Source organism: Symphalangus syndactylus, chromosome 8 (assembly GCF_028878055.3).
Source record: "Symphalangus syndactylus isolate Jambi chromosome 8, NHGRI_mSymSyn1-v2.1_pri, whole genome shotgun sequence".
In the NCBI taxonomy this organism is placed as follows: domain Eukaryota; kingdom Metazoa; phylum Chordata; class Mammalia; order Primates; family Hylobatidae; genus Symphalangus; species Symphalangus syndactylus.
The window spans coordinates 13,653,470-13,679,876 of NC_072430.2; the positions used below are offsets into that span (position 1 = coordinate 13,653,470).

The 26,407-nt window shown below is 44.3% G+C and overlaps 1 protein-coding gene across 29 annotated transcripts in view; it reads right to left on the bottom strand.

Annotated features, from left to right (window-relative positions):
- Positions 1-2,540: 2,540 nt before the first annotated feature.
- Positions 2,541-26,407, bottom strand: part of MARK3 (microtubule affinity regulating kinase 3) — a 120,447-nt gene continuing 96,580 nt past the window's right edge. For 9 of the 29 annotated variants that reach the window (XM_055288020.2, XM_055288018.2, XM_063643841.1 and 6 more), the window contains 2 exons: positions 15,265-15,522; positions 2,541-3,491 (listed from right to left, as the gene is read on the bottom strand). In XM_055288020.2, coding sequence (XP_055143995.1) covers positions 3,146-3,491; positions 15,265-15,522 — 604 coding nt within the window. In that variant the 3' untranslated portion in view covers positions 2,541-3,145. Of the gene's footprint in view, positions 3,492-6,498; positions 6,544-8,175; positions 8,203-15,264; positions 15,523-16,192; positions 16,349-26,407 lie in introns of all 29 variants that reach the window. The other 20 variants (XM_055288015.2, XM_055288011.2, XM_055288008.2 and 17 more) reach the window with 7 other exon arrangements.

The following is a 26,407-nucleotide window of genomic DNA, read 5'->3' on the forward strand; positions in this document are numbered from 1 at the left end:
GATGAATACTAGTCTCTGAGACACACATTCCTTATTTGACCAAGTAACGCATTAAAATGCAGCCACTGCTTATGACAAGTGAGCCCCTTAAGAAAATATGAGCATAAAGAGTGGCCACTGCATCAGGGCATTCAGAAACTCATTTCTCTTAAAGGAATTTAACTTCCAGTACTCAATTTGTCCTTGAGAATGCAAAAATGGAAAACAATTCAAAATCAGTCCCAGCTACAAAGGAAGAGGAAGTCCGCTGTGGCCCCGCCTCTGCTTGGCAGGGCTCTGCTCCACCTCTGCAGAAATTATGCACAGGAACCTGCTGTGATGAGTGTTTCTGGGGTAGGAATTTTTTTTTTTTTTTTTTTTTTTTGAGATGAAGTCTTGCTCTGTTGCCCAGGTTTGAGTGTAATGGCACAATCTTGGTTCACTGCAACCTTTGCCTCCTGGGTTCAAGCGATTCTCCTGTCTCCGCCTCCGGAGTAGCTGGGACTACAGGTGCCCGCCACTGCGCCCGGCTAATTTTTTGTATTTTTAGTAGAGACGGGGTTTCACTGTGGTCTCGATCTCCTGACCTCGTGATCCGCCCGCCTCGGCCTCCCAAAGTGCTGGGATTACAGGCGTGAGCCACTGTGCCCAGCCGAACCCCTCACATGTTTATCCAACTGCCCACTAGACGTCGCCACTCAGTGTTTAAAGGGACTTCAAACTCAACACATCCCAGCTTGCTTTCCTCATCTTCTTCCCCTCCTGTCCCCAAACATCTCCCCAGCCACATTCCGCATCTCAACTAACAGCAATTCCGGCCTTTTTGCTTTCAGATCAAAAATCATGAAGCTGTCCTTGGCTCTACTCACCTCATATCCAACTCCAGGGAAAATGCAGTTGCCTCTTATTTCAAAATATGTCCAAAACCCAACCACCATCTGCGCCAAGGCCCATCCTCACCCAAGGCTGCACTACCTCTTGCCTGTATTACTGCTGAGAGCCTCCAGGCGGCTTTGCCAGCTTCTCCTTGCCCCATTTCAGTGAGTTCCAAACATAGCTGCCTGGTGATCCTCTGAAAGCCCAAGGCCACAAGGCTCGTCATCCCCTCAGCTGCTGACATGTAGGAGAAGCATCTCGACACTCTGCTCCAGGCACGCTGTGCACTCAGGCCTCAGGCCCAAGCAGTGCTCTTCCCCAGAAATCTGCGTGAACGTGCCCACCCAGGCCTCTGCCCAAGCAGCACTCTTCACACCCAGAGTGCTGATGAACCCCGTGCCTGCTCTGCGCTTTCTCACACCTGCTGCTGTGCTCCATACTAGGTAACTTACTTGTTTATCCACTGCCTAGAATGTCAGGCTCAAGGAGAGAGGGGTCTGTTTTGCTCACTGAGGATCTCAATCACAACAGTGCCTTGCCCACGCTAGAGAGAGGCAACAATATTTCTGATTGGCTGACTGTCCAGACTTTCCTTCCTTTTTCTTTTTTTTTGAGACAGGGTCTCATTCTGTTGCCCAAGCTGGAGTGCTGTGCACAATCACAGTTCACTGCAGCTTCAACCTCCTGGGCTCAAGCCTCCCAACTCAGCATCCTGAAGAGCTGGGGCCACAAGTGCACCACCACACTTGGCTGATGTTTTTATTATTTATTTAATTATTATTATTTTTTGAGATGGAGTCTTGCTCTGTTGCCCAGGCTGGAGTGCAGTGGCACGATCTCAGCTCACTGCAAGCTCCGCCTCCCAGGTTCACGCCATTCTCCTGCCTCAGCCTCCCAAGCGGCTGGAACTACAGGCGCCCGCCACCACGCCCGGCTAATTTTTTTGTATTTTTAGTAGAGATGGGGTTTCACCACGTTAGCCAAGTTGGTTTTGATCTCCTTACCTTGTGATCCGCCCGCCTTGGCCTCCCAAATTGCTGGGATTACAGGCGTAAGCCACTGCGCCCGGGCAATGTTTTTATTTTTTGAAGATGTGGGGTCTTACCACGTTGTCCAAGCTGGTCCTGAACTACCAGACTCAATGATCCTCCAGCCTCAGCCTCCCAAAGTGCTGGGCTCACCGGTGTGAGCCACTGTGCCCGGCCTCCAGACTTTCATACTCTGACCAACAACAAACCCAGAACCCAAAATAGCACACCAATCAGTGTGACAATTTCCCTGTGAGAATAAAGCAACACAATGAGTGATGAGCTCATTACCCCTACACAACCATGTAGGTGTTGGACAAAAGCCGTAGGTCTGATTCATGTACTGAATCACAAGAAAAGAGAAAGGAAATTTACATACTTCACAGAGAACCAACCCAGAACCGTCAAGACCTGGTGTTTCTCCATAGGGCTGTGCCACAACTCCCAGCGTTAAGCTGCAGCTGCTCTGGATTCCCTTCCTTCTTGGGTCACCATGAGGGCCGTCTTCTCTCTTTATTGCCTTGGGAGAAAAAATATGCTGGTAATCACAAAACGCTGGGATCCCTGCTAGGGTCCACGTGGCCCCGAGCCTTCATACACATTACTTTTGCTCAACTTGAGGGTGTGTTAAATACAGTATTAGGAGACAATGCAAGATTTTACTGAGAAAAAGTGAATTTTTAATTATCTTGTGAATCTACTTAGAAAAACACACACAAGCAATGTTCACAACTATAAATTTAAACCTTTTGCACTAAAAAAACACAGAACAACAAACACAAAACCACAGGCATGAACTGTAAACCTGTATTAACGATGAACTAGTCTTAAGGTTAACTCTTAGCAGTAATTCAGTGTTTTCCTCCTTGGCAATTGTAATGTTTTAGCACCAGATGATCTCCCGCAGAGGTACTAGTCATGACTGGCTGCCAGTGTAGGGAGATGCTTCCATATACACCACTTCACACACACACTGTCCACTCTCACACCCACCCAGATGGGAGGCACATGGAGATGGGGCCACACGCTGACTCTCAGGGCAATGGAAGTAGGGCAGGGGGGCGCATAGGTTGCACATCTTTAATGTAGTGCATTTGTAGAAAAAAGGCCAGCTTTCGCTCCCAGGCGTGCTCTCGTCCTCAGACTTTAATATCATGATTTAGAAGATGCAGACGTTATTGCCTAAATATTATTCTATACATTTCCATCTGTGTTCAGGAAAACACTTTAATTGCTACTTAATTTACATCATAATTACTGGGTTACAGCTTTAGCTCATTGGCAATTTTGGAGGCAATATTTTTGAAGGCTATGGATGTCCCCGATATCCGCTTAAACCGGACCCCGTTCAGAGACAGTCTTGGCAGCTTGCATACTTCCATTTCCCACTGCACGAGGTTCTCTGCGTGCCCATCTCCGTGGACACAGAAGAGCAAGAAGCGCTCCCTCTGCTCATAGTCGCAGTTATTGGCGTCCAACACTTTGCGGATTTCCCGCATCATGTCCCCGGGATCCATTGAACTAGTGGTTTTCATGCTCCAGGTGAAGCGTAGGGATCGAGGCTTTGCTTCTTTGTTTTCATCCTTTTGCTCAGCAGATACATTGCGACTGAAATGCATAGAGGCAGGTTTATTTTTAATCGTACAGGAAAATCAACCTCTTACACTTCAGCTAGTTCCTCATTCACATCTTTGATACAACACAACTAACGACTGACCTCCACATTTTCCTGCACAGACTCACATTTGTAACGAAGTCTATTTTCGTCTATTTTCTTCCCCCACCCCCTAAAAGTCATAAGCCACACACAAAAACATCTACCTGGCTGGAAAATCTTCACCAGCCACCTGTGCTTACTAAAATGAACAAAGTAATTGGTTAAGCAGAATCCTTGGAAATCAGGCAAAAGGGACAGCATGCCCCACTCCTCCACTCAGGGCTCTGCAGGCCCAGCTCAGGGAGGGAGTTGGCAGCCAGCTCCTGCCCACCCCACCCATCTACCCTGGGCTGTCCCTCTCCTGCAACACTGTTCTTTCAGATGTGAATCACTGTAACTGGCACTCAGGGTAACTGGAGACTCAACACCCGCAGTCTAAAATTGCTTTGCTGTACAGTCCTGAGGCTGAACATGATGCTCTACCCACCTCATTGTTTTTCCTCCTCTCTGGTTTGTTAATTAAGCGTCCAATTATACAGTTAAAGCAAAAATCTTAGATGACACAATCTTACTACTGGAATAGATGGAAAAATGCAATGGGACACTTCTCTGTCTGTGGAGGACTGACACCACCCATGTGGATGTCCTGTGGATTCAGAATGCAAGCCTTGGTCTGATGCCCAAGAGGCAGCATAAGTAGGGCCCAGGCCTGGGTTTCTAGGGAACACCACGGTTTACCAGCCATTGCTTGGCATTTAGTCATTATTGCCACAAGCCGTTATTTATATTCTCATGTGTGTATCTGGTGGCCTCAATTAAGACAGTGAGTGCCTAGCATTCTTGGGAGTAAAATAGTCTATGTACCTTAAGTACACTCCATCCTATGGCCAACTAACCAGAGGTGAGGGGCTATAGCTTTTACATATGCACATAGCTCTCCGTGTCACCAACCTGCTAGTATTCAATTTGGTTCACATCCACCAATACTGATGAGAAGCTTCCTATGTATAAAATGCCACATTAGATACTAAATGGGTTACAAAGATAAGCAAAAGCTCTCAAACTAATCTGGAGCCAGGAAGACTGTAAGGTGAGGCAACAGTAGCAGCACAGGAAAGGTTGGCCATCTCCTAGAGGGCAGCAGAAGAAGTGGAGCCCGCCTAGCAGGAGAGCGTGACAGGCAGGATGAGACAAGGAGGAAATGGCACGGGCGGGGGTGGACCTGCATCTGAGGAGAGCTATGAAGAGCCATGGGATTTCAACAAAATGCAGTGAGATAGGGAAGAGTTTTTGTTTTGAGTAGAGGGGATCACAGCCAAAGGGGAGGTAGGAAAGTACAGGATGTGTCTGTGGCATAATAAAGTACACAGACTGAGTGGAACTGGAGGCACAGTGTCATCACCCCCACAACAGCTGGTGGCACTTAATAAGCACTTGTGGTGGTCAGGCCCCAACTTACTTGATGCCCACGTAGGCCCTATTATCTCACCTTCCTATTATGGGTGGGGAAACAAACCAGGATCTAGAGCCTGCTCCTGGCTGGGATGGGGAGGTCTGGAGGCACTTACCCCAATGCTCCAATGCTCTGCCTTGATGGGGCAGTGGAGCTGGGGCTGCTGGGGCAGCCTGGACCATGCCACTCATGGCCTCGCAGGGAAGTGGCCGGGTGAAATAGTGGAGGTCACTGAAGGTTTTAATTCAGAAAGGTCATATGACCAGAAGCGGGCTTTTAGAAGGACCAAAAGGACAAACGGTGAACGAGGACCTGAAATAGTCTGCTAGTGACTGGCATAAAAAAGGGCACAAGTGGAAGAGACCTAGAACTAGGGACACAGAGTCCTAAGGCTACCTGGTGATTGCCTCCCCCAAAATCCATGCAATGATAACTACGCAAAATGGAAAAGCAAGGCCAGGCGCCGCAGCTCATGTCTGTCATCCCAGCACTTTGGGAGGTTGAGGTGGGAGGTTCACTTGAGCCTAGGAGTTTGAGACCAGCCTGGCCAACATGGCGAGACCCCCATCTCTACAAAAAATACAAAAATTAGCTAGCATGGTGGCAGTGCCTGTGGTTCCAGATACTCAAGAGGCTGAGGTTGGAGGATCGCATAAGCCCGGGAGCCTGAGTAAGCCGTGATCACGCCACTACACTCCAGTCTGGGTGACAGAGCGAGACTGTGTCTCAGAAAAAAAAAAAGAAGGCCGGGCGCGGTGGCTCAAGCCTGTAATCCCAGCACTTTGGGAGGCCGAGGTGGGCGGATCACGAGGTCAGGAGATCGAGACCATCCTGGCTAACACAGTGAAACCCCATCTCTACTAAAAATACAAAAAATTAGCCGGACGTGTTGGCAGGCGCCTGTAGTCCCAGCTACTCGGGAGGCTGAGGCAGGAGAATGGCATGAACCCGGGAGGCGGAGCTTGCAGTGAGCCGAGATCGCGCCATTGCACTCCCGCCTGGGAGACAGAGCAAGACTCCGTCTCAAAAAAAAAAAAAAAAAAAAAAAGAAAAGCAAAACACTCAACTATATAATCACCATTCTTAGAAGAAAATGTATCTAGTTTGAAATATGGACATTCTATTAAGTACCTTGCTTTTATTCCTTGTGAAGAGAACCATGTGAGGAGTCAGTGATGAACTGAGGGCTTATTTCTCTAAGCACTGCTACCCAACCTAGACCTCCAAAGGCTGTTAACGCCCAGGCAGGAAGGCTGAAGGCATCGCCATGCTTTTAACACAAACACAAATGTAGAGCAGAGGCCAAGCTGGATCTGGACGGTGCTCATGGCAGGCTGGCGCCCCCTTGTGGCCACCCTCTCTACCTGATGCCAACCTCTCCAAGTTTTAACTCCTACAGAGGCAGCAGGAATACAATAGGGAACATTCAGAAAATAGTGTTGCCTCTGCCACAGAAATGAAGTAAACACCTGAAAAAAATTTTAAGTAAAAATCATTTCCCTCACCTTGAGCCCTCATATCTCCCGTTCCTCTCATATTCAGTTGGAAGCCTCAATGAACAGAATGTAGAAGCAGAGAGAAGAGGGAAAGAGGGAAAGAGAAAAGAAATCTTACATGCCAGTACATGTAAACCATCATCAAAACCAACAGCAACACCATAAAATGAACAAAGCCAAAACACGTTTTAAACACCAGCTGGGCTTATGAAAACTCTTCCTCTCATTTGACTGAGCCAGCGCTACCTTCTTCCACAAGGCTGCAGGGGTGTACACAGGGGCCAGCTCCATGCTACACACTGCACCCATCACACACATTGCACGCCATACCGCTGCACACTGCACACACTGCACACCACGCACACACAGCAGGCACTCCTGCTGGCTCTTCAGCCTGAGGACACTCGGCCTCAGAATGGGGTTATTCTCACTTTCTAACTGCACCACACAGTACAATGGGTTTCCAATTAAAAGCCAATGAGGCTATCAGTTGGATTCCATATTCAGTTATTACCTGTTCTGTCCAAGGAAAAATCAGACAAGTGGGAAGATCAATTAAAAAATAATAATAGAATGGAACTGCCAACAGGAAGAAAGTGCTTTTCCCACAGTTTTGACCTGCAGCTTGGCCTTCTGGTGACCTGAGAGGCACAGGTACAACGTAGCCCTTCATTAATGTGTGCATTAAGAAAGCAACATTTTTGGTCTCTTAATTATCACCATCAAAAAATATGCTTTTCTTTTTTGAGGCGGGGTCTCACTCCCCTAGGCTGGAGCACAGTGGCATGGTCATGGTTCACTGCAACCTTGACCTCCCAGGGCTCAGGTGATCCTCCTGCCTCAGCCTCCTGAGTAGCCGGGACCACAGATGTGTGCCACCACGCCCGGCTAATTTTTGTATTATTTGTAGAGGCGGGGTTTTGCCATGTTGTGCAGGATGGTCTTGAACTCCTGGGCTCAAGTGATCCGCCCGCCTATGCCTCCCAAAGTGCTGGGATTACAGGCATAAGCCACCACGCCTGGCCTAAAAAATATTAATAAAATCAGAACACCACTTACTGTAGTGCTTTAAGTAAAAATAATGAGATACTCTTTCTTCAGTGGTTGCTGGAAAGTGGCTTTCAACTCTGAAAATATTAAAACGTTTCTGCTATGCAGCTGTTCACATTTTAATTTCTGAAAAAGCCAAATCAAATGAGGCCGTAGCTTTGAATTTTATGCTTGTTTTCTGTATTAGCTAATTTTCCTGTCATTTTAAAGCCTTTTGCTAATTCCATCCTCAGTGAAATAAAAATAACACAATTACCACTTACCTTTTGCATGCCTGTGGATAATCATTAATTGTACATTAACATTACTGAGCATCTCATTCTTCAAACAGGAGCATGCTAAGTGTTATTAGTATGAAGACAGAATTATTTGGATGCTAAATAATTCTACCAAAGAAAGAAAATACACAGAGCATGCATCAGCCTTTTGTTGCATGGGTGCCATAGTCCCTTTAAAATGCCTGACAGAGTTAATCTATTTCTTTTCAATTTCCTTTCAAGGAATTAAGTATTTAGTTCTCAGCAGAAAGTTTAGTTTATAAGGAAAAAACAGGGCCAGAAAGCCAAACCTAATGTTAATCGCAGGAGCCATTTGGGAGTGAGGATTGAAAAATAAACGTGTATATATAAATCCTACCTTTTGATAAACCTGAATGACATGTTTCTAAAAGAAATTAAGTAAAAAAAAAAAAAAATTAACAAAAATAACTCGCACGAATTAAACAGAAAATCTAATCAATTACAGAGAGAAAGAAAAAAACAAAGCAGGGTTCCTTCTCTGGCCAATCAACAAAGAAATGCTGACATTTGTTGAAAACGTAAAATTATTACAGGTAATTAAATGAGTATGTGATCTTTTAATATATCAAAAAAAGTAAGAAAAGGTTTAGCAGTACATATTGACATTAGCTGTAAATTAAAAGTTCTTCAGATGGACACACCTTTTTTTTTTTTTTTTTTTTAAAGACAGAGTCTCGCTCTGTCACAGTGCAGTGGTGCAATCTCAGCTCAATGCAACCTATGCCTCCTGGGTTCAAGCAATTCTTGTGCCTCAGTGTCCTGAGTAGCTGGAATCACAGGCGCGCGCCACCATGCCCAGTTAATTTCTATATTTTCAGTAGAGACAGGGTTTTGCCATGTTGGCCAGTCTGGTCTCGAACTCATGGCCTCAAGTGATCAGCCCACCTTGGCCTCCCAGAACGCTGGGATTACAGGCGTGAGCCACTGCGCTGGCCAGATACACTTTCTAAGATAAAATTTATGTCCTATGTTAAAGAAGTGACAAGTCATTTGCAATGTACTAATAAAACATTTTTCAATTTTCTTCAGAATACCTTATGAACAAAAATCTTGCCTTCTTATTACACAAACATTAAAAATTTCATTATAAAATATTTGACCACTAAGAAAAAATCATTACTTCTTTCAGGAAAATCAAACATTAACATATTATTTGCTACAGTGGTATGACATAAATCACTTTTTAAGAAAAAAATAGGTGATTGGGATTTAAACTAAAGTAGACTTTTCAGTCTTAGATCTCAAAATGAATAAAAACTAAGTGGCAAGACAACAGTATGAATTTTGCTTTTATGTAATAAACAGGAAGAATTCTATTTAAAAGGGGTAACTCAGGTTATTAAAAAAATTTAAGGAGATGTGCAGGTTGTGCTGAAAACAATCTGACAAAATATTTTTCAAACTATGAATGAGGTTTTTATGATCAATGCGATCAGCTTCCCTGGGCAAAAATAGGCTGAGTTTGTTAATTTCTATTTGTAAAGTCCAGTTCTGTAACTGTATATAGCAGGCAGTCATCTATATCTGCTGAATGCCTGGATTAATGAAATCCTTGGTTGGGATAACTTTGGCATTGATTTAGGTATTAATTTACCAATTTAAAAAAGTCTGGCTACTATAAATAACTGCCAACCACTTCATAATCAGATCAGTGGTATACAGCAGCATCATCAACAGTACAATCATGCACGCGAAAACCTTTAATATATACTGCAATATTATCCAAAATATTTTAGTTGAAAATGATTAAAAGGTCTTTAAGACATATTTTTATTTCCTAATTTTCTTTTACTTTTAAATACTTACTTATTTATTTATTTAGAGACAAGGTCTTGCTCGATCACTCAGGCTGGAGTACAGTGGTGTGATCATAGCTCACTGTAACCTCAAACTCCTGGGTTCGAGCAATCCTCCTGCCTCAGCCTCTCAAGTAGCTGGGACTACAGGCATGCACCACCACTCCTGGCTAATTAAAAAATGTTTTTGTAGAGATGGGGGTCTCATTATGTTGCCCAGGTCAGTCTTGAACTCCTGGCTTCAAATGATCCTCCTGCCTCACCTTCCCCCAAAGTGCTAGGATTACAGGCATGAGCCATGTACAGTGCCTGGCCCATTTCCAAACTTTTTTTCTTTTTATTAAAAAAATAGGCCGGGCGCAGTGGCTCACGCTTGTAATCCCAGCACTTTGGGAGGCCGAGGCGGGTGGATCATGAGGTCAGGAGATCGAGACCATCCTAGCTAACACCGTGAAATCCCGTCTCTACTAAAAATACAAAAAATTAGCCGGGCGTGGTGGCGGGCGCCTGTAGTCCCAGCTACTCGGAGAGGCTGAGGCAGAAGAATGGCGTGAACCCGGGAGGCGGAGCTGGCAGTGAGCTGAGATCGCGCCACTGCACTCCAGCCTGGGTGACAGAGCAAGACTCTGTCTCAAAAAAAAAATAAAAATAAATAATAAATAAATAAATAAATAAATAAATAAATAAAAGGCTGGTGTGGTGGCTCATGCCTGTAATCCCAGCACTTTGGGAGGCTGAGGTGGGCGGATCACTTGAGGTCAGGAGTTTGTGACCAGCCTAGCCAACACGGTGAAACCCTGTCTCTACTAAAAATACAAAAATAGCTGGGTGTGGTGGCGTGCACCTGTAGTCCCAGCTACTCGGGAGGCTGAGGCAGGATAATCGCTTGAACCCAGGAGGCAGACACTGCAGTGAGCCGAGATCGTGCCACTGCACTCCAGCCTGGGGAACAGAGCGAGACTCTGTCTCAAAAAAAAAAAAAAAAAAATAGAGATGGGGTGTCATTATGTTGTCCAGGCTGGTCTTGAACTCCTGGGCTCAAGTGATCCATGTGGCTCAGCCTCCCAAAGTGCTGGGATTATAGACATGAGCCATGGTGCCTGGCCATTTCCTAATCTTCCACCGGGAAAAATCAGGGTTACTGGTCAATTACTATAGGAGTGCTTTTCTTAACTTTTCCTCCTATAATCCCTTGAAATATAAAGAGGAAGGAGGAGGAGGAGGCCTTCACACTGCCCATGGCAACATGGATCAACCTGAGGGCAGAGGCACTTGCATGTGCCTGGCTGTTCTGCCTGCAGGGTATGGGTGACTGCAGTCTCTGAGCAAGGCCAGGCCTGATCCCAAGGGGAGAGAGTTTTGCTCCTGACTACGAAGGGCCCATAGCTCTCCAAAGCCATGTGCTCTCCAAGCAGAGTGCAGGCTTCCTGACTCCAGCCCTCTCCAGACCTGGCCACACCAGGTCTCCCTTGCAGCATCTAAGTGCAAACACCTCAGCCTTTCAGGTAATGCAATTTTAATCCTAGCAATTCTTGCTAAAGGAGGATAAGAACTTTCAACCACTCTAGCAAGGATTTTGATTGTTTTCAAGAACAAACTGTCAATAGCTGATTAAGTATAGCACTAAGGGAGACAACAGACCTCAGTTAATAAACTTTAACAAGACAGGATAAAAGACTACCTTTCTGCAAACATCTGGGGGTGGTAATAGCCTGGAAATTGTAAATAAGATGACCACTTAGAATTCTTTTAAACAACAAGCCTGAGTCTCTAGTTTTAATTCAAATATATGAAATAAACGTAATGCAACTGTCACACCTGCAACTTTTTTCTAAGGGGAGCACAGTGTAGTGGCTAAAAGGGCAGAGTCTGGTCAGATAGACCTGGCTCAGCCTGATACTTCTTTTTTTTGAGACGGAGTGTCACTCTGTCGCCCAGGCTGGAGTGCAATGGTGTGATCTTGGCTCTCTGCAAACTACACCTCCTGGGTTCAAGCCATCCTCTTGCCTCACCCTCCCAAATAGCTGGAATTACAAGCATGTGCCACAACATCAAGCTAATTTTTGTATTTTTAGTAGAGATGGGGTTTCACCATGTTGGCCAGGCTGGTCTTGAACTCCTGACCTTGAATGATCTACTTGATCTACCTGCCTTGGCCTCCCAAAGTGCTGGGATTACAGGTGTAAGCCACTGCACCAGGCCCTGATACTTTTTAAAATATGTGCCTTAATCTCTCCAAACTTCACCTTCAGTTTCTTTTACAAAATGGGGTGTACTATGGAGATTAAATTAAATGAGGAGTGTGTGTGCACACTTGTACATGTGCATAAATATACTCATTTCACACATATAAATGTGTGTATGATACTCATTTTATACATAAAATATGCATATATATAATGTACATACATATTTATATGTATAAAATGAATATGACTGTATCTATGTATATAGATATCTACCTTAGCACATAATAAGCATTCAAATAATGGTAGCTTTGGCTGGGCGCGGTGGATCCCTTGAGGTCAGCAGTTCAAGACCAGCCTGGCCAACATGATAAAACCGGGTCTCTACTAAAAATACAAAAATTAGCCAGGCGTGATGGTGGGCGCCTGTAGTCCCAGCCACTCGGGAGGCTGAAGCCAAGAATCACTTGAACCTGGAAGGCGGAGGTTGCAGTGGGCTGAGATCATGCCACTGCACTCCAGCCTGGGAGATAAAGTGAGACCCCGTGGAAAAAAAAAAAAAGAGGTAGCTGATATTTTTATCAATGATAATCTTGTTTCCTTTTTTCCATTATATACATGTAATAAAAATCAATGCTAGTCTTTTGTGTTTTTTTTTTTTTTTTTGAGACAGAGTTTCACTGTTGTTGCCCGGGCTGGAGTGCAATGGCGTGATCTCGGCTCACCACAACCTCTGCCTCCTGGGTTCAAGCGATTCTCCTGCCTCAGTCTCCCTGGGATTACAGGCATGTGCCACCATGCCCGGCTAATTTTGTATTTTTTGTAGAGACTGGGTTTCTCCATGTTGGCTAGGATGGTCTCAAACTCCCGACCTCAGGTGATCCACCTGCCTCAGCCTCCCAAAGTGCTGGGATTATGGTCGTGAGCCACTGTGCCCGGCCAATGCTAGTCTTTTTTTTTTTTTTTTTGAGATGGAGTCTCGCTCTGTCATCACCCAGGCTGGAGTGCAGTGGCGTGATCTTGGCTAAATGCAACCTCTGCCTCCCAGGTTCAAGCGATTCTCCTGCCTCAGCCTCCAGAGTAGCTGGGACTACAGGCGTGCGCCACCACCCCTGGCTAATTGTTATATTTTTAGTAGAGATGGGGTTTTGCCATGTTGGCCAGGCCTGTCTCAAACTCCTGACCCCAGGTGATCCGCCCTCCTTGGCCTCCCAAAGTGCTGAGATTACAGGCATGAGCCACCTGGCCCAGCCCAATACTAGTCTTACAATGACTGAAAAGAGTACAAAGAAGACAAATAAACTCAAAGTTTTTTTTTTTTTTTTTTTTTTTTTTTTTTTTTTTTTTTGAGACGGAGTCTCGCTGTTGCCCAGGCTGGAGTGCAGTGGCGCAATCTCGGCTCACTGCAAGCTCCGCCTCCCGGGTTCACGCCATTCTCCTGCCTCAGCCTCTCCGAGTAGCTGGGACTACAGGCGCCCGCCACCACGCCCGGCTTATTTTTTGTATTTTTAGTAGAGACGGGGTTTCACTGTGGTCTCAATCTCCTGACCTCGTGATCCGCCCGCCTCGGCCTCCCAAAGTGCTGGGATTACAAGCGTGAGCCACCACGCCCGGCTCAAAGTTTTTTTTTTTGAGATGGAGTCTCGCTTTGTCACCGGACTAGAATGCAGTAGTACGATCTTGGCTCGCTGCAACCTCTGCCTTCTGGGTTCAAGCAATTCTCCTGTCTAAGCCTCCTGGGTAGCTGGGACTCCAGGCGCCCACCACCATGCCTGGCTAATTTTTGTATTTTTAGTAGAGACGAGGTTTCACCATATTGGTCAGGCTGGTCTCAAACTCCTGACCTCAGGAGATCCACCCGCCTCGGCCTCCCAAAGTGCTGGGATTACAAGCGTGAGCCACCACGGCTGGCCAGGAAGGAATGATTTATTCTGGGAGTCACCAGACTCTTCTCAGATTGAACTCACTGTCTCTCTTGCTGGCTGGTCATGAATGGGTGCCCCAAACCTGGCAAAGCTCTTTGGCCGGTTCTGTTTTGCCCAGTTTAAAATGAGGTGGCTTCATAAAGGGGCTAAGAAGTGAGTAAGAGGGTAAATAGAAACCTTCTGACGCATCTGACTTCTAGTTAATGCTAATGGATGTCAGAAATCCTCCCTAATCTAGGCGGAGGTTGAAGTTAGCCAAGATTGCACCACTGCACTCCAGCCTTGGCGACAGTGAGAATCCGTCTCAAAAAAAAAAAAAAGGAATACTACTCCCTAATCTATTCCATGTCCTAATAATAAGCAGATCAGACTTTAATGTGACTCACCGAAGTTTCAGATGATTGAATATAAGATTTAGCTTAGTTTAAATAATGGAGATGGAGTGAAATGAAGTAATAGGCTATAGGCCATAGGGAATGCAGAAAAACAGAGGGGGGTACTGATCATTTCAGACCCGGGAAAGACTCCTACTGCTGTCCTGTAAGCTACAGATGACAAATAAGAGGGTCCGTCCCAAGCAAACCTGCAAGATACCACAGACAGACTCATCCACAGCTAGGTTAATTTCAAAACATTTCCCCAAGGATGTCCTGAAACTGCAGGGGCTCTTGGGTTTCCTGGGTTCCTTCTTGGAAAGGTGCCTTTCACTATTGTTTATGGTTCAAAGTGATATCCTTTCTTTTTCCTCTTGAAGCAGCCAGTATTTCTGGGCTTTTGTAACAGGTAACAAGGTTATGGAAATGAACTTATCTCAAAGGACCCTTGAGAGTTTACTGAGGCCCCAAATGCTAGCCTACTAGACACATGGAACATTTTAAAAAATTTCCAGGACCATCAGCCAAGAATCATGCAGCATTTAATAAAAATAACTTAATAATAGTAACATTATTTTTTGATAATAAACCACAGATTTTTTCTACAAAACGATACCATTTAAGGACATTACCTTGCTCTCAATATAAATAACTAAGACTGAGAGAGAAACTTTCAAGATTTAGACTCTAAGAAATTTACTGCTCCTTAACAACAATTAAGTGAGAAAAGAGAAGCTGTCTCTTTCCTCTGGGGCTGAAGATGATTATGAAAGACATGCATGGTCTTTCCTGCTGATTGTTACGGAGTGCCAGCCCCCACCCCACACCAGAACTCGAGGTCTGCCTGCTCAACAACAACCAACATGCCATGCAGACAGATATGTGAGCAAAAGGAACAATAATTAAAGAACAGTAACAAAAACCTCCTAAATGCTAGTTAACTTTTAGTGTTATGAGGACTCTGAGCTCTACAATTTCTACTTTAGAGGTTTAAAAGTATAAAGTTAGATATATATAAAACCAGAAAACCATGAGCTGAAGGAAGACTGAAAAGCATCCAGGCAGCAGTGGCTTCACACAACAAAAAAGACATCTTTCTTTTGCTGTACGTGTTCACTCCAAAACAACCAGCACCTAGCACTTACCTCCTTGTGAGTTTTGAAGTTAATTTACTAAAGAGATTAGTGGAGCCTCGGCTTCGAGTCTGGGACAATGGTGTGGCTTCATGGGACAGGCTGGGAGAGGCAGGAGGGCCATTATATGTTGCGGTTCGCCGTTCCCGGGGCTGGCCGTGGAAAGTGCTACGACTGGCAGTGCCTCTTGGGAAGCGGATTCGATCCGGGGTGGCTGCACTACTAATACTGTGTGTTGAAGCAACTGGAGTTCTCTGATCAGGAATAGTGCTATAAGATCAGAAAGTAAGAAGCTCTCAGAACATGATATACAAAAATTTACACTCACAATATACCTTTTATACACAGTGGAGAAAATCAGGTATAAAAATCCAGATCCAAGGAGTATTTTATAGGACTTAGGAGCAAAAGGTAAGTTAAGTGAGAAAGGGTACCAAAAGAACAATACATAATGAGACAAAGCCTCATGGAGTTTAAGGGACCAGTATTATATATATTTTCAAGGACAAGATTAATGCAGGGAAATTCTAGGACAGAGAACAGCTAATTCAAACTTTTCCCCTTTGCTTCCCTCTCAAATTGCTTACATACAGAGAACTGTGCCAATGCCAAAGAAATAAAGGATATGCAGGCGTAACTGAAGAACAGGCAACTAAAAAGTTTTGGAAGTACACAAATGATATATGTATAAAATTCCACATGCTGAAAGCAACTTGGGAGGAGCAGGAACTTCTTATACACTTTGCAGTACGCAAAGGCACGAAGACACACAATACACAACCGAGGACATCATGACACAAGATGTGCTTAACTAAAATCACATGGAGGAAGGACACCTTGTGGACAACTGTAACAAAATCTCAGACTATAAAATCCACAGCACAAAATTAAGAAGCAGTGGGTACACATTAGTTTCACAAAGAATGTGCATTTTTCTTACATAGCCTTGAAGTTATCTCCTTCACTGTCTATTGGAGGTAACATCATCTTGGGGTGCCCAGAGGCTGACATGGACATCGACTTCTGATGTCTCAGCCGACAGGTAGATGTACAAACTGAGGCAGGGCTAGCTGCGTAAGCGAACATTTCTGTCAGGCTGGGAGGGGTTTGGGTTCAGGCAGAGGCAGAAACACAGTATGAAGGAGCAGTGACCACAGAGCAACCTGTGTGTAATGCACACACCTTCCTCCCAAGGCATCTCATTTTTGGTAAAGAATAAAAATCTCTTAAGCTTGTTTTGGAGATTCTGGAGCAACTGCTAACCTATAGTTGCTTTTTTTTTTTTTTCTTCAAACAGTAATCATAAAAATGTATTACCTTAAAAGAAAATAGCAGATTACACGTTTGAATATCTGCTTCTATGAGAGGGACAATGTCCTCTGAGGGTATGAACAAAACAAAACCTATTCTAAGAGATGCCTCAATTCAAATCTAAGTGGTAAAATGAATATATAATATGAGCATGCTATGCTCTCAACCTGTTCCCAAAACACACTGACATATTTTATTTTTTATTTACTTTTTTTTTTGTAGAGACAGGGTCTTGCTATATTGTCCAGGCTGGTCTTAAATTTGTGGCTTCAAGTGATCCTCCCACCTTGGTCTTCCAAAGTGTTGGGATTACAGGTGTGAGCCACCACACCCGGCCCACACTGATGTATTTTAAATGAATTAATAAGATAACAGGTATAGGAACTAGCTGTTATATTACATAGTATCCTATGTTGTCTGGTGTTTTTTTGAGACAGGGTTTTGCTGTCACCTAGCTGCAGTGCAGTGGTAAGATCATGGCTCACTGCAGCCTCAACTTCCTGGGCTCAGGCGGTTCTCCCACCTCAGCCTACTAAGTGGCTGGGAATACAGGCGCACTCCACCATGCCTGGCTAATTTTGTATTTTTAGTAGAGAGAGTTTTGCCATGTTGCCCAGGCTGGTCTTGAACTCCTGGGCTCAAACGATACGCCTGCCTTGGCCTCCCAAAGTGTTGGGATTACAGGCATGAGCCACCATGCCCAGCCTTCCAATGTTGTTTTAACAATATAGTCTAGAACCTTCCTAATCAAAGGACATTTACTCCAAGATAAAAAACGGTCAGCAGAGCCCCCTTCTCCAAGATGGGAAAATTCATCAGAGCAAATTAACTGTTAACAGACACGGTAAGATAGAGTGGCTGGAAGTCTGCGGTTTCACCTAACACACAGTTACCAGACAAAACTACCCACAGGAGTCTCACTGGGACACATTATTTGGAATTCCAGCTCAGTAATCATGTCCTTGGAATTCAAGGGCAGTTTCTTTCCTTTAAGGATAAGTAGGAATACAGCTCTTCCAGTGCCTTTCTGCAGAAATCCTTTGGAAGGATTAAAACCTGGAAACTGGCAAGTTCTTCCTTTCCCTCACTCCCCATACCCAGACTAACGACATCTTGTTGGTGTCAACTTCCTAGTAGCTCTTCAGGTGGCCCATCTGCTCCACTTCTACCAGGGCCTCAGTATAGAGCCTCACTCCTTGCCTTCACTGGGTCCCCTGCCTTTGCCCCAACACCTCCAATCTATTCACCTTACAGCTGAGAACTTCTTACATATAAACCAGACCCTGTCACTCATCTTCTCATACTTCTACAGAACACCAAGTCTTTCGTACAAAGTTCAGTCTCCTCGACTCAGAATGCAAGTACACAACCCCAGGCCCCTGAAGTCTGGCCCCTGCCATCTCTCTAGGCTTTGCCTTCTATCATTCCCTCCTGGAACTCAATTTTCTAGCCTTCCTGATGATGTGTGGTCCATTGGCCAAGCACCAGGTCAGAAAATGTTTGCAGGAGTTACTCTCTTGGTATGGAGGGCTGGGATCTTTCTATTTACTCTTCAAAAATGAACCAGACGTCGTCATCTCCATGAAGTATTATCTGATCCACTTTCCCTCTGAGAGTTACATCACCTCTGTTTTTAGCTCATGCATGCCACATTGTATCCTAGTGACCCTTCTCTGCTGGAGGTCCCTGAAAACACAGCCCAAAATCTTGTCAGTGTGCCCCCCACCAGTGTAAGCAGAAAGCCTGGCAGGGCAGGTATTCAATAAACGTTCTCCTAACAGAGCAGATTAATCAATTAGCAACTGGAATTCTGATAGCCCCAACATAAGGGAGATACATCTTTAAAATCAAGAGCTGCTTGTCCCTGAATTAGCATTTTTATTTAAATTTTTATTTTTGGAGATAGGGTCTTGCTCTATTCACCCAGGCTAGAGTGCAGTGGCACTATCACAGCTTGCTGCAGCCTCAACCTCCTGGGGTCAAGCAATCCTCCTATCTCAGCCACAGGAGTGTGCCACTATGCCTGGCTAATTTTTAAATTTTTTGTAGAGATGGTGTCTCACTATGATGGCTAGGCTGGTCTTGAACTCCTGGGTTCAAGTGATCCTTCTGCCTCGGCCTCCCAAAGTGCTGGGATTATAGGCCTTGTGAGCCACTGTGCCTGGTTCTGTCCCTGCATTTTTGTTTGAGAATTCTGCCCTCTGACTTGGGAGAATTTACACAGTCTGAGAAGCACTGGAAGCAAATGTCTTATAAAGACAAAAATTTATTCAGTTTCGTATTTCTGCCACTCAGTATCCATTCTTTTCCTGCAGCAACAATACTCAAATTTTGCTTTGGTGGAAGCAACTCTAGGCCCCACACAGATCATGGAGACAACCTGAGGGCTTCTGCTTGAGCATAGCTGTGTGCGGGAAGAAGTTATGTCTGACGGTGCCGAGCCCAGTCATGGAACTACAGCCAAGGAGGCAGAAGCAGATGGACCCTAACTCTAGCCCTGGACTTTTTTTAGTTATATGAACTAACAGCCCTTTTATATTTAAGCCTGTTTAGACTGGGTTTTCTGTCACCTGCAACAGAGACAGTTCTAACTGACTAAGGTTTTAAAAGAAATGCTCAGTTGTTTCTTGTACATGTGTACAGACACACGTACACATGAATGCACACAAATGTTATTATTCTTTTTTTTTTGAGATGGAGTCTCACTCTGTCGCCCAGGCTGGAGTGCAGTGGCGTGATCTCCACTCACTGCAAGCTCTGCCTCCTGGGTTCACGCCGTTCTCCTGCCTCAGCCTCCCGAGTAGCTGGGACTACAGGCGCCCGCCACCACGCCTGGCTAATTTTTTGTATTTTTCGTAGAGACGGGGTTTCACCATGTTACTCAGGGTGGTCTCGAACTCCTGACCTCGTGATCCACCTGGCTCAGCCTCCCAAAGTGCTGGGATTACAGGCGTGAGCCACTGTGCCTGGCTACACAAATGTATTTTTCTAACAAGATACAGCTAAATACAACTATCTCTTGTGCCCTTACCTTTCAGGGTGAGTCCAGGGTCAACACACTCTACCTCCAGCTGTTGACTTTTTTCTTGCCCAAATTAGGAGCTAGTATCAGTAGATGCGCCAAGAAAAGCAGGGGAAGAAGACGCAGTTGTTTGACCCTTTCCCTGGTGAATACAAATGGTCCCAAAGTCTTTGGAGAAGGAAGAGGCTTTTAGTTAGCCTGCAGGCAGGAGGGTGCTGCATCGATTCCCAATGAAGCACACTGCTGACAGGCCAAGCTAGATCTTTAAGGCATACAAGCATTGTAAGAGGGTGTGGGCAGATGCTTTGCAGCAAAAAAACGGATCCTCTAGAGACCTAAGAAGGAAATGTAAATTTATTTTCTCATTATAAATTAAAAAAAATTTTTTTTTGTAAAGACGGTGTTTCGTCATGGCCCAGGCTGGTCTGGAATTCCTGAGCTTAAGGCAATCCACCCGTTTTGTCCTCCCAAAGTGCTGGGATTGTAAATTATTAACTTGAGGCTGGGCGTGGTGGCCCACACCTGTAATCCCAACACTTTGGGAGGCTGAGGTGGGTGGATTGCTTGAGGCCAGGAGTTCAAGACCAGCCTGGCCAACATGGCAAAAACCCATCTCTACTAAAAATACAAAAATTAGTTGGGTGTGGTGGCGGGCCCCTGTAATCCTAGCTACTCAGGAGGCTGAGGTATAAAAATCGTTTAAACCCGGGGGTGGTGGCTGCAGTGAGCCGAGGTCATGCCACTAAACTCCAGTCTGGGCGACAGAGAGAGACTGTTTCAAATTAAAATAAATAAATAAATAAACTTTTTGACATACTAATTTTAAAGGCAATTAAATAAACTTTTTAGAAATTTAATCCATGTCACATCATGAGTTTCACAAAGCAAGCAACAAAATATTTCCGATTTTTCTGACTTCTACAGTAGGCCTAACACCCAGAAGGAAACAGTAAACTCAGTAAGATATTTGCAAATTTCAATTTTGTACAATCAAGCTCACAAAAATCCTATTTACAACAGGCAGCCCCGACATCACAATGGTCCACATATATATTCTAAAAGGTCATCAAGTTAATTGTTATGAAATTCGAATAATATTCCCCCCAGAAAAGTGTTAAAAATGATAGTTTTATTTCCTAGTCTAGCCCACAATTTACATAAGCAAAACAGTAGCAGTATTACATTTTTTTATAATTAAAAAAATTTTTTTAAGTTTTTGTGGGTTCATAGTAGCTGTATTACACTAATTTTTTTATTTTTATTTTTTTGAGACAGGGTCTGGCTCTACTGTCCAGGCTGGAATACAATGGTGTGATCTCAGCTCACTACAACCTCCACCTCCCAGGCTCAAACCATCCTCCCGCCTCAGCCTCCCAAATAGCTGGGACTACAGGCACCCACCACCACACCTAACTAATTTTTGTATTTTTAGTAGAGATGGGGTTTCATCAGGTTGGCCAGGCTGGTCTCGAACTCCCGACCCCAGGTGATCCACTCGCCTCGGCCGCCCAAAGTGCTGGGATTACAGGCGTGAGGCACTGCGCCTGGCACCCAGCTAATTTTTTTGTATTTTTGGTAGAGATAGGATTTTACCATGTTGCCCAGGCTGGTCTTGAACTCCTGGGTTCAAGCAATCCTCCTGTCATGGCCTCCCAAAGTGCTGGGATTACATGGTGGTGTGAGCAACCATGCCTGGTCTACATTTAAACCTTAACTGATAGAAATAGCAATGTTTTTCTTAAAATTCAAGTTGCATGAAGTTGAGTTCCTATTAATCTTCCCAACTGTTTTGTATTCATGACTATCTTTTAAAATTAAAAAAAATATATTTTTATAGAGACGGGGGTCTCAAGCTACTTTGCCCAGGCTGGTCTTGAACTCCTGGCCTCAAGTGATCATCCTGTCTAGGTCTCCCAAAGTGCTGGGATGACAGGCCTTGTGAGCCACTGTGCCCAGTCTTGACTATCTTTTCTTTTCTTTTTTTTTTTTTTTAGACAGAGTCTTGCTCTGTCGCCCAGGCTGGAGTGCAGTGGCGCGATCTTGGCTCACTGCAAGCTCCGCCTCCCGGGTTCACACCATTCTCCTGCCTCAGCCTCTCCGAGTAGCTGGGACTACAGGCGCCCGCCACCACACCCAGCTAATTTTTTGTATTTTTAGTAGAGACGGAGTTTCACCGTGGTCTTGATCTCCTGACCTCGTGATCCACCCGCCTCGGCCTCCCAAAGTGCTGGGATTACAAGCGTGAGCCACCGCGCCCGGCCTTGACTATCTTTTCTAAAACATTAATCCACTTAAGGTTACTAAGGGATAGGCACTTTGAATTTGTTGGTATGACCTCTAGCCCCTATCAGAACATCCTGATAGGAAATGTATTGGCTGCTGATTTAAAGCATACTCAGTGATTGGGCAAAAGCAGAATTAAAAATATAGTCCAAGGGCAGGCATGGTGGCTCATGCCTGTAAACCTAGTGTTTTGGAAGGCTGAGATTGGAGGATCCCTTGAGGCCAGGAATTTGAGACCAGCCTGGGTAACATGGGAAGACTTCATCTCTACAAAAAATAAAAAATTAGCCAGGTGTGGTGGTCCACGCCTGTAGTCCCAGCTACTTAAGAAGCCAACGCAGGAGGATCGTTTGAGCCCAGGAGTTCAAGGCTACAGTACACTATGATCATGTCTGTGACTAGCCACTGCACTGCAGCCTGGGCCACACTGCAAGACTCCAAGCATTTAGAAAAAAAAAAAAAAAAAAAAAAAAAAAGGCAGTCTTTTTTTTTTTTTTTTTTTTTGAGATGGAGTTTTGCTTTTGTTGCCCAGGCTGGAGTGCAATGGTACAATCGTGGCTCACCGCAACCTCTGCCTCCTAGGTTGAAGCGATTCTCCTGCCTCAGCCTCCCAAGTAGCTGGGATTATAGCATGCACAACCATGCCTGGCTATTTTTTTTTTGTATTTTTAGTAGAGATGGGGTTTCTCCATGTTGGTCAGGCTGGTCTCAAACTCCTGACCTCAGGTGATCCGCCCACCTCGGCTTCCCAAAGTGCTGGGATTACAGGCGTGAGCCACTGTGCTCAGCCCTTTTTTTTTGTTTTTGAGATGGAGTCTCACTCTGCTGCCAGGCTGGAGTGCAGTGGCGCTATCTCAGCTCACTGCAACCTCTGCCTCCTGGGTTCAAGTGATTCTCCTGCCTCAGCTTCCCAAGCAGCTGGGACTACAGGCGCATGCCACCACGATCAGCTAATTTTTAGACAGGGTTTCACCATGTTGGTCAGGATGGTCTCGATCTCCTGACCTCATGATCCACCTGCCTCAGCCTCCTCAGATGCTGGGATTACAGGTGTGAGCCACCACACCTGGCCTAAAAAAAGCAATTTTTGTATGTAGTCCAAAGATACGTAAGCTAAGTGTCCTCAATTCTCTGCTCAATCTCTATGTGGTTTGATGCAGGGTAAGTGGATAAAATAATAAAGCCACTTCACAATTTTGAAACTTTACAGTAATATCCAATATCTAAAATTTATTTGAAAGATTCTGGGCCTGGCGCAGTGGCTCATGCCTGTAATCACAGCACTTTGGGAGGCCAAGGCAGGTGGATCACTTGAAGTCAGGAATTTGAGACCAGCCTGGCCTAGTGAAACCCAATTTCTATTAAAAATACAAAAATCAGCCAGATGTGGCGGTGTGTGCCTGTAATCCCAGTTACTGGGAGGCTGAGGCAGAAGAATTGCATGAACCTGGGAGACACAGGTTGCAGTGACCCGAGATTGTGCCACTGCACTCTAGCCTGGGTAAAAGAACGAGACTCCATCGCAAAAAAAAGAAAAAAAGAAAAAAAAAATAGAAAAGATTCTGCTTGCATTACTGTAACACCATCACGTCACTTCTCTGGGGTCTTTAAATGAAGTAGTCTAAACAGTGTCATCCGGGTATCTAAAGCATATGAAATCATAGGAGCAGAGTGTCTCTGCTATGTAGGTGGTTTAGCTACATTATTAACTTGAGAGATTAGGTTTAGTCAGTGCAAACTAAGAAAATTCTTCATAACCTTGTCTGAACAGTCTATAATTAACAACGAAAGCTAACATTTGTTGAGTACTCACTATGTGTCAGTGCTATGTGGTTTAAGACTCACTGCAAACCTATACCATCATGATAGAATCACACAATTGAAGGTGTAGTCAAACCTTCTCATGCCTAGTTTACACCAATGGCCTGGAATCTGGCCATTTTTCGAGAATAACATCAGAAAGCAGAATAATTACAGCACAAAGTGGGGTGGCCTTCAGCACGACCAGTTTAAAACTAGTCTCAGAAAACCACTCACAGGTGTTTGTGCCAAAGTAACAAATGGCCCTAACCAATGCTCCCTGCGTCATTAACTTTATTGTTCCCACAGGAAAGCTGATAAAGACTGACCTAGTAAGAACCAATTAATAAAACTAATTTTCAAAAGAAAAAAGCTATTAAAATTAATTATATTGCCTATGACGAGAAAAGTCCTTGCATTTAGTAAGCCTTTAAAATACCCTGTTTACAGTAGGATTTTGAAGGTAGTAAGGGCTTAAGATATCTAGAGTCTTTGGTTTAAACCTTTACACAGTTTTTAAAAAACCAGCCATCATTATTCTCATGCTGAAATTCTGTATGAACACTCATATAAAGAAGAAAACATTTAAGGCTAAATGTCGAAAATATTTAAGGCTAAAATTGGAACTTAATGTGTTTGTTTCAGAAGTTAACATAGGTCCAGGCATCCTACAGCTCACCCATATTTTAAATTAGTGAAGAAGTAAGATACATGGGTGGGTGAAGACAGGGAAAAGGAACAATTTGCCGAAGAAGTCATCTGTGCAGGGAAAGCTAATTGTATCTCACTGAAGAATCAAGCATCAATTTTAAGGGAAAGTTGTCACATTTAGTGCCTTAACTAAAGAAGTTAAACCCAACAATTTTCCAGTCTTTTAATTCATTTATAAGATAGGAAAGGAAAATCCAAATATTATTAAAACAATGGGCCCTGTCTTTTAAGGTTTGGCACTGAGACTCTCTTTGACTGAAGAGAAAGATGACACCTTCAAAAGCAAAGTATTTCAATGACTGATGCTAAGAGAAACAATGAGACAGGTAAGGATACGAAAGAGTTGGCCTCAACAAGGCAGGTGTCTCCAGGGGGAATGCAGAAAGGAAATGATGCCAAAGAAATTAAAGAAGTCTTAAATATTGTTTCCAAAGAGTGAAACAAAAAATTTTAGGAAAAGAGAATCAGAAGACACAGGCATATATGCATGTGCCTGGTGTATGATATGTGTAGCACAGGATGGGAGCAGAGAGCAGATCTTAGTCTTAACACCCTTGAGGAGACTGACTGCACCTCAGACAGTCACATATCCTAAAGTTCAGAAGGAGCTGGGTAGTACATTTTCAGAATTTAGAAGTAGTAATGAAACAACTTTTTTTTTTTTTTGGACGAGTCTTGCTCTGTCGTCCAGGCTGGACTGCAGTGGCGTGATCTCAGCTCACTGCAAACTGCCTCCCGGGTTCAAGTAATTCTCCTGCCTCAGTCTCCCTGGTAGCTGGGACTACAGGCATGCGCCACCACACATGGTTAATTTTCGTATTTTTAGTAGAGACGGGGTTTCACCATGTTGGCCAGGCTTGTCTCAAACTCCTGACCTCAAGTGATCCGCCCGCCTTGGCCTCCCAAAGTGCTGGGATTACAGGTGTGAGCCACTGCGCCTGACCATGAAACAACATTTCTGTAGTCCTGTAGACTAAAATCTATAACACCAGAAAATTCTGATTAAGTCTTCTGTTGATATTTTCTATTAAGTCACTTTTGAACTAGAAGAAATTTGAGAGTTAAGAATTGAACTATAATACAAATCTACCAGAGTAGACTACTATTTAAAGAAATACCTGGCCGGGTACAGTTGCTCACGCCTGTAATCCCAGCACTTTGGGAGGCCGAGGCGGGTGGATCACAAGGTCAGGAGATCGAGACCATCCTGGCTAACGTGGTGAAACCCTGTCTCTACTAAAAATACAAAAAATTAGCTGGGCGTGGTGGCGGTCGCCCATAGTCCCAGCTACTCGGGAGGCTGAGGCAGGAGAATGGCGTGAACCCGGGAGGCAGAGCTTGCAGTGAGCCAAGATCACGCCACTGCACTCCAGCCTGGGCGACAGAGCGAGATTCTGTCTCAAAAAAAAAAAAAAAAAAAAATACCTATACCAATCATTATCTGTAAACTATCTACCCTAGCTGCTACACTCCAGTTCTTAATAGTTTTTAATCATAAGAAAAAAGACAATGTTGAAACACACACACACACACGAGTCAGAAAAGAGAACAAGAGAATGTAAATATTGCTAAAAATTCAATGAATAATAACCATAATCTTACAGAACAAATGTTACTCCTCATATCAACTCCATCCTAAGTGGCCTATGCAACAGGGAAGTGATAAGCAGTTTGGAACTCAGGAAGAAGGAGGAGAGAATTTTTGATTATGCTGTCATAAAATGTAGTGATCAAACATTTCGTTTGACTAATAAGATCAAACATAGGTTAGGATTAAGAAACAGAACCTTACACTGTAACTGCAGAAAGTAAACGTCAGAACAATTCTGATGCAAACAATGTTCAAGTTGAAAGAATGATGTACACTTACTGCTCTTCCAAAAACAAAGAGGGAAAATCCATGCCAGCCTGGGAAATTTGTTCTGAACAGAATATAGCATATTTAACTGTTCTCTACCAGTCTAACTTCTCTTTTCTCTCCACCCAGACTAACCCCACCTCAGAGTCTCCAGACCTATCTAATCTCAT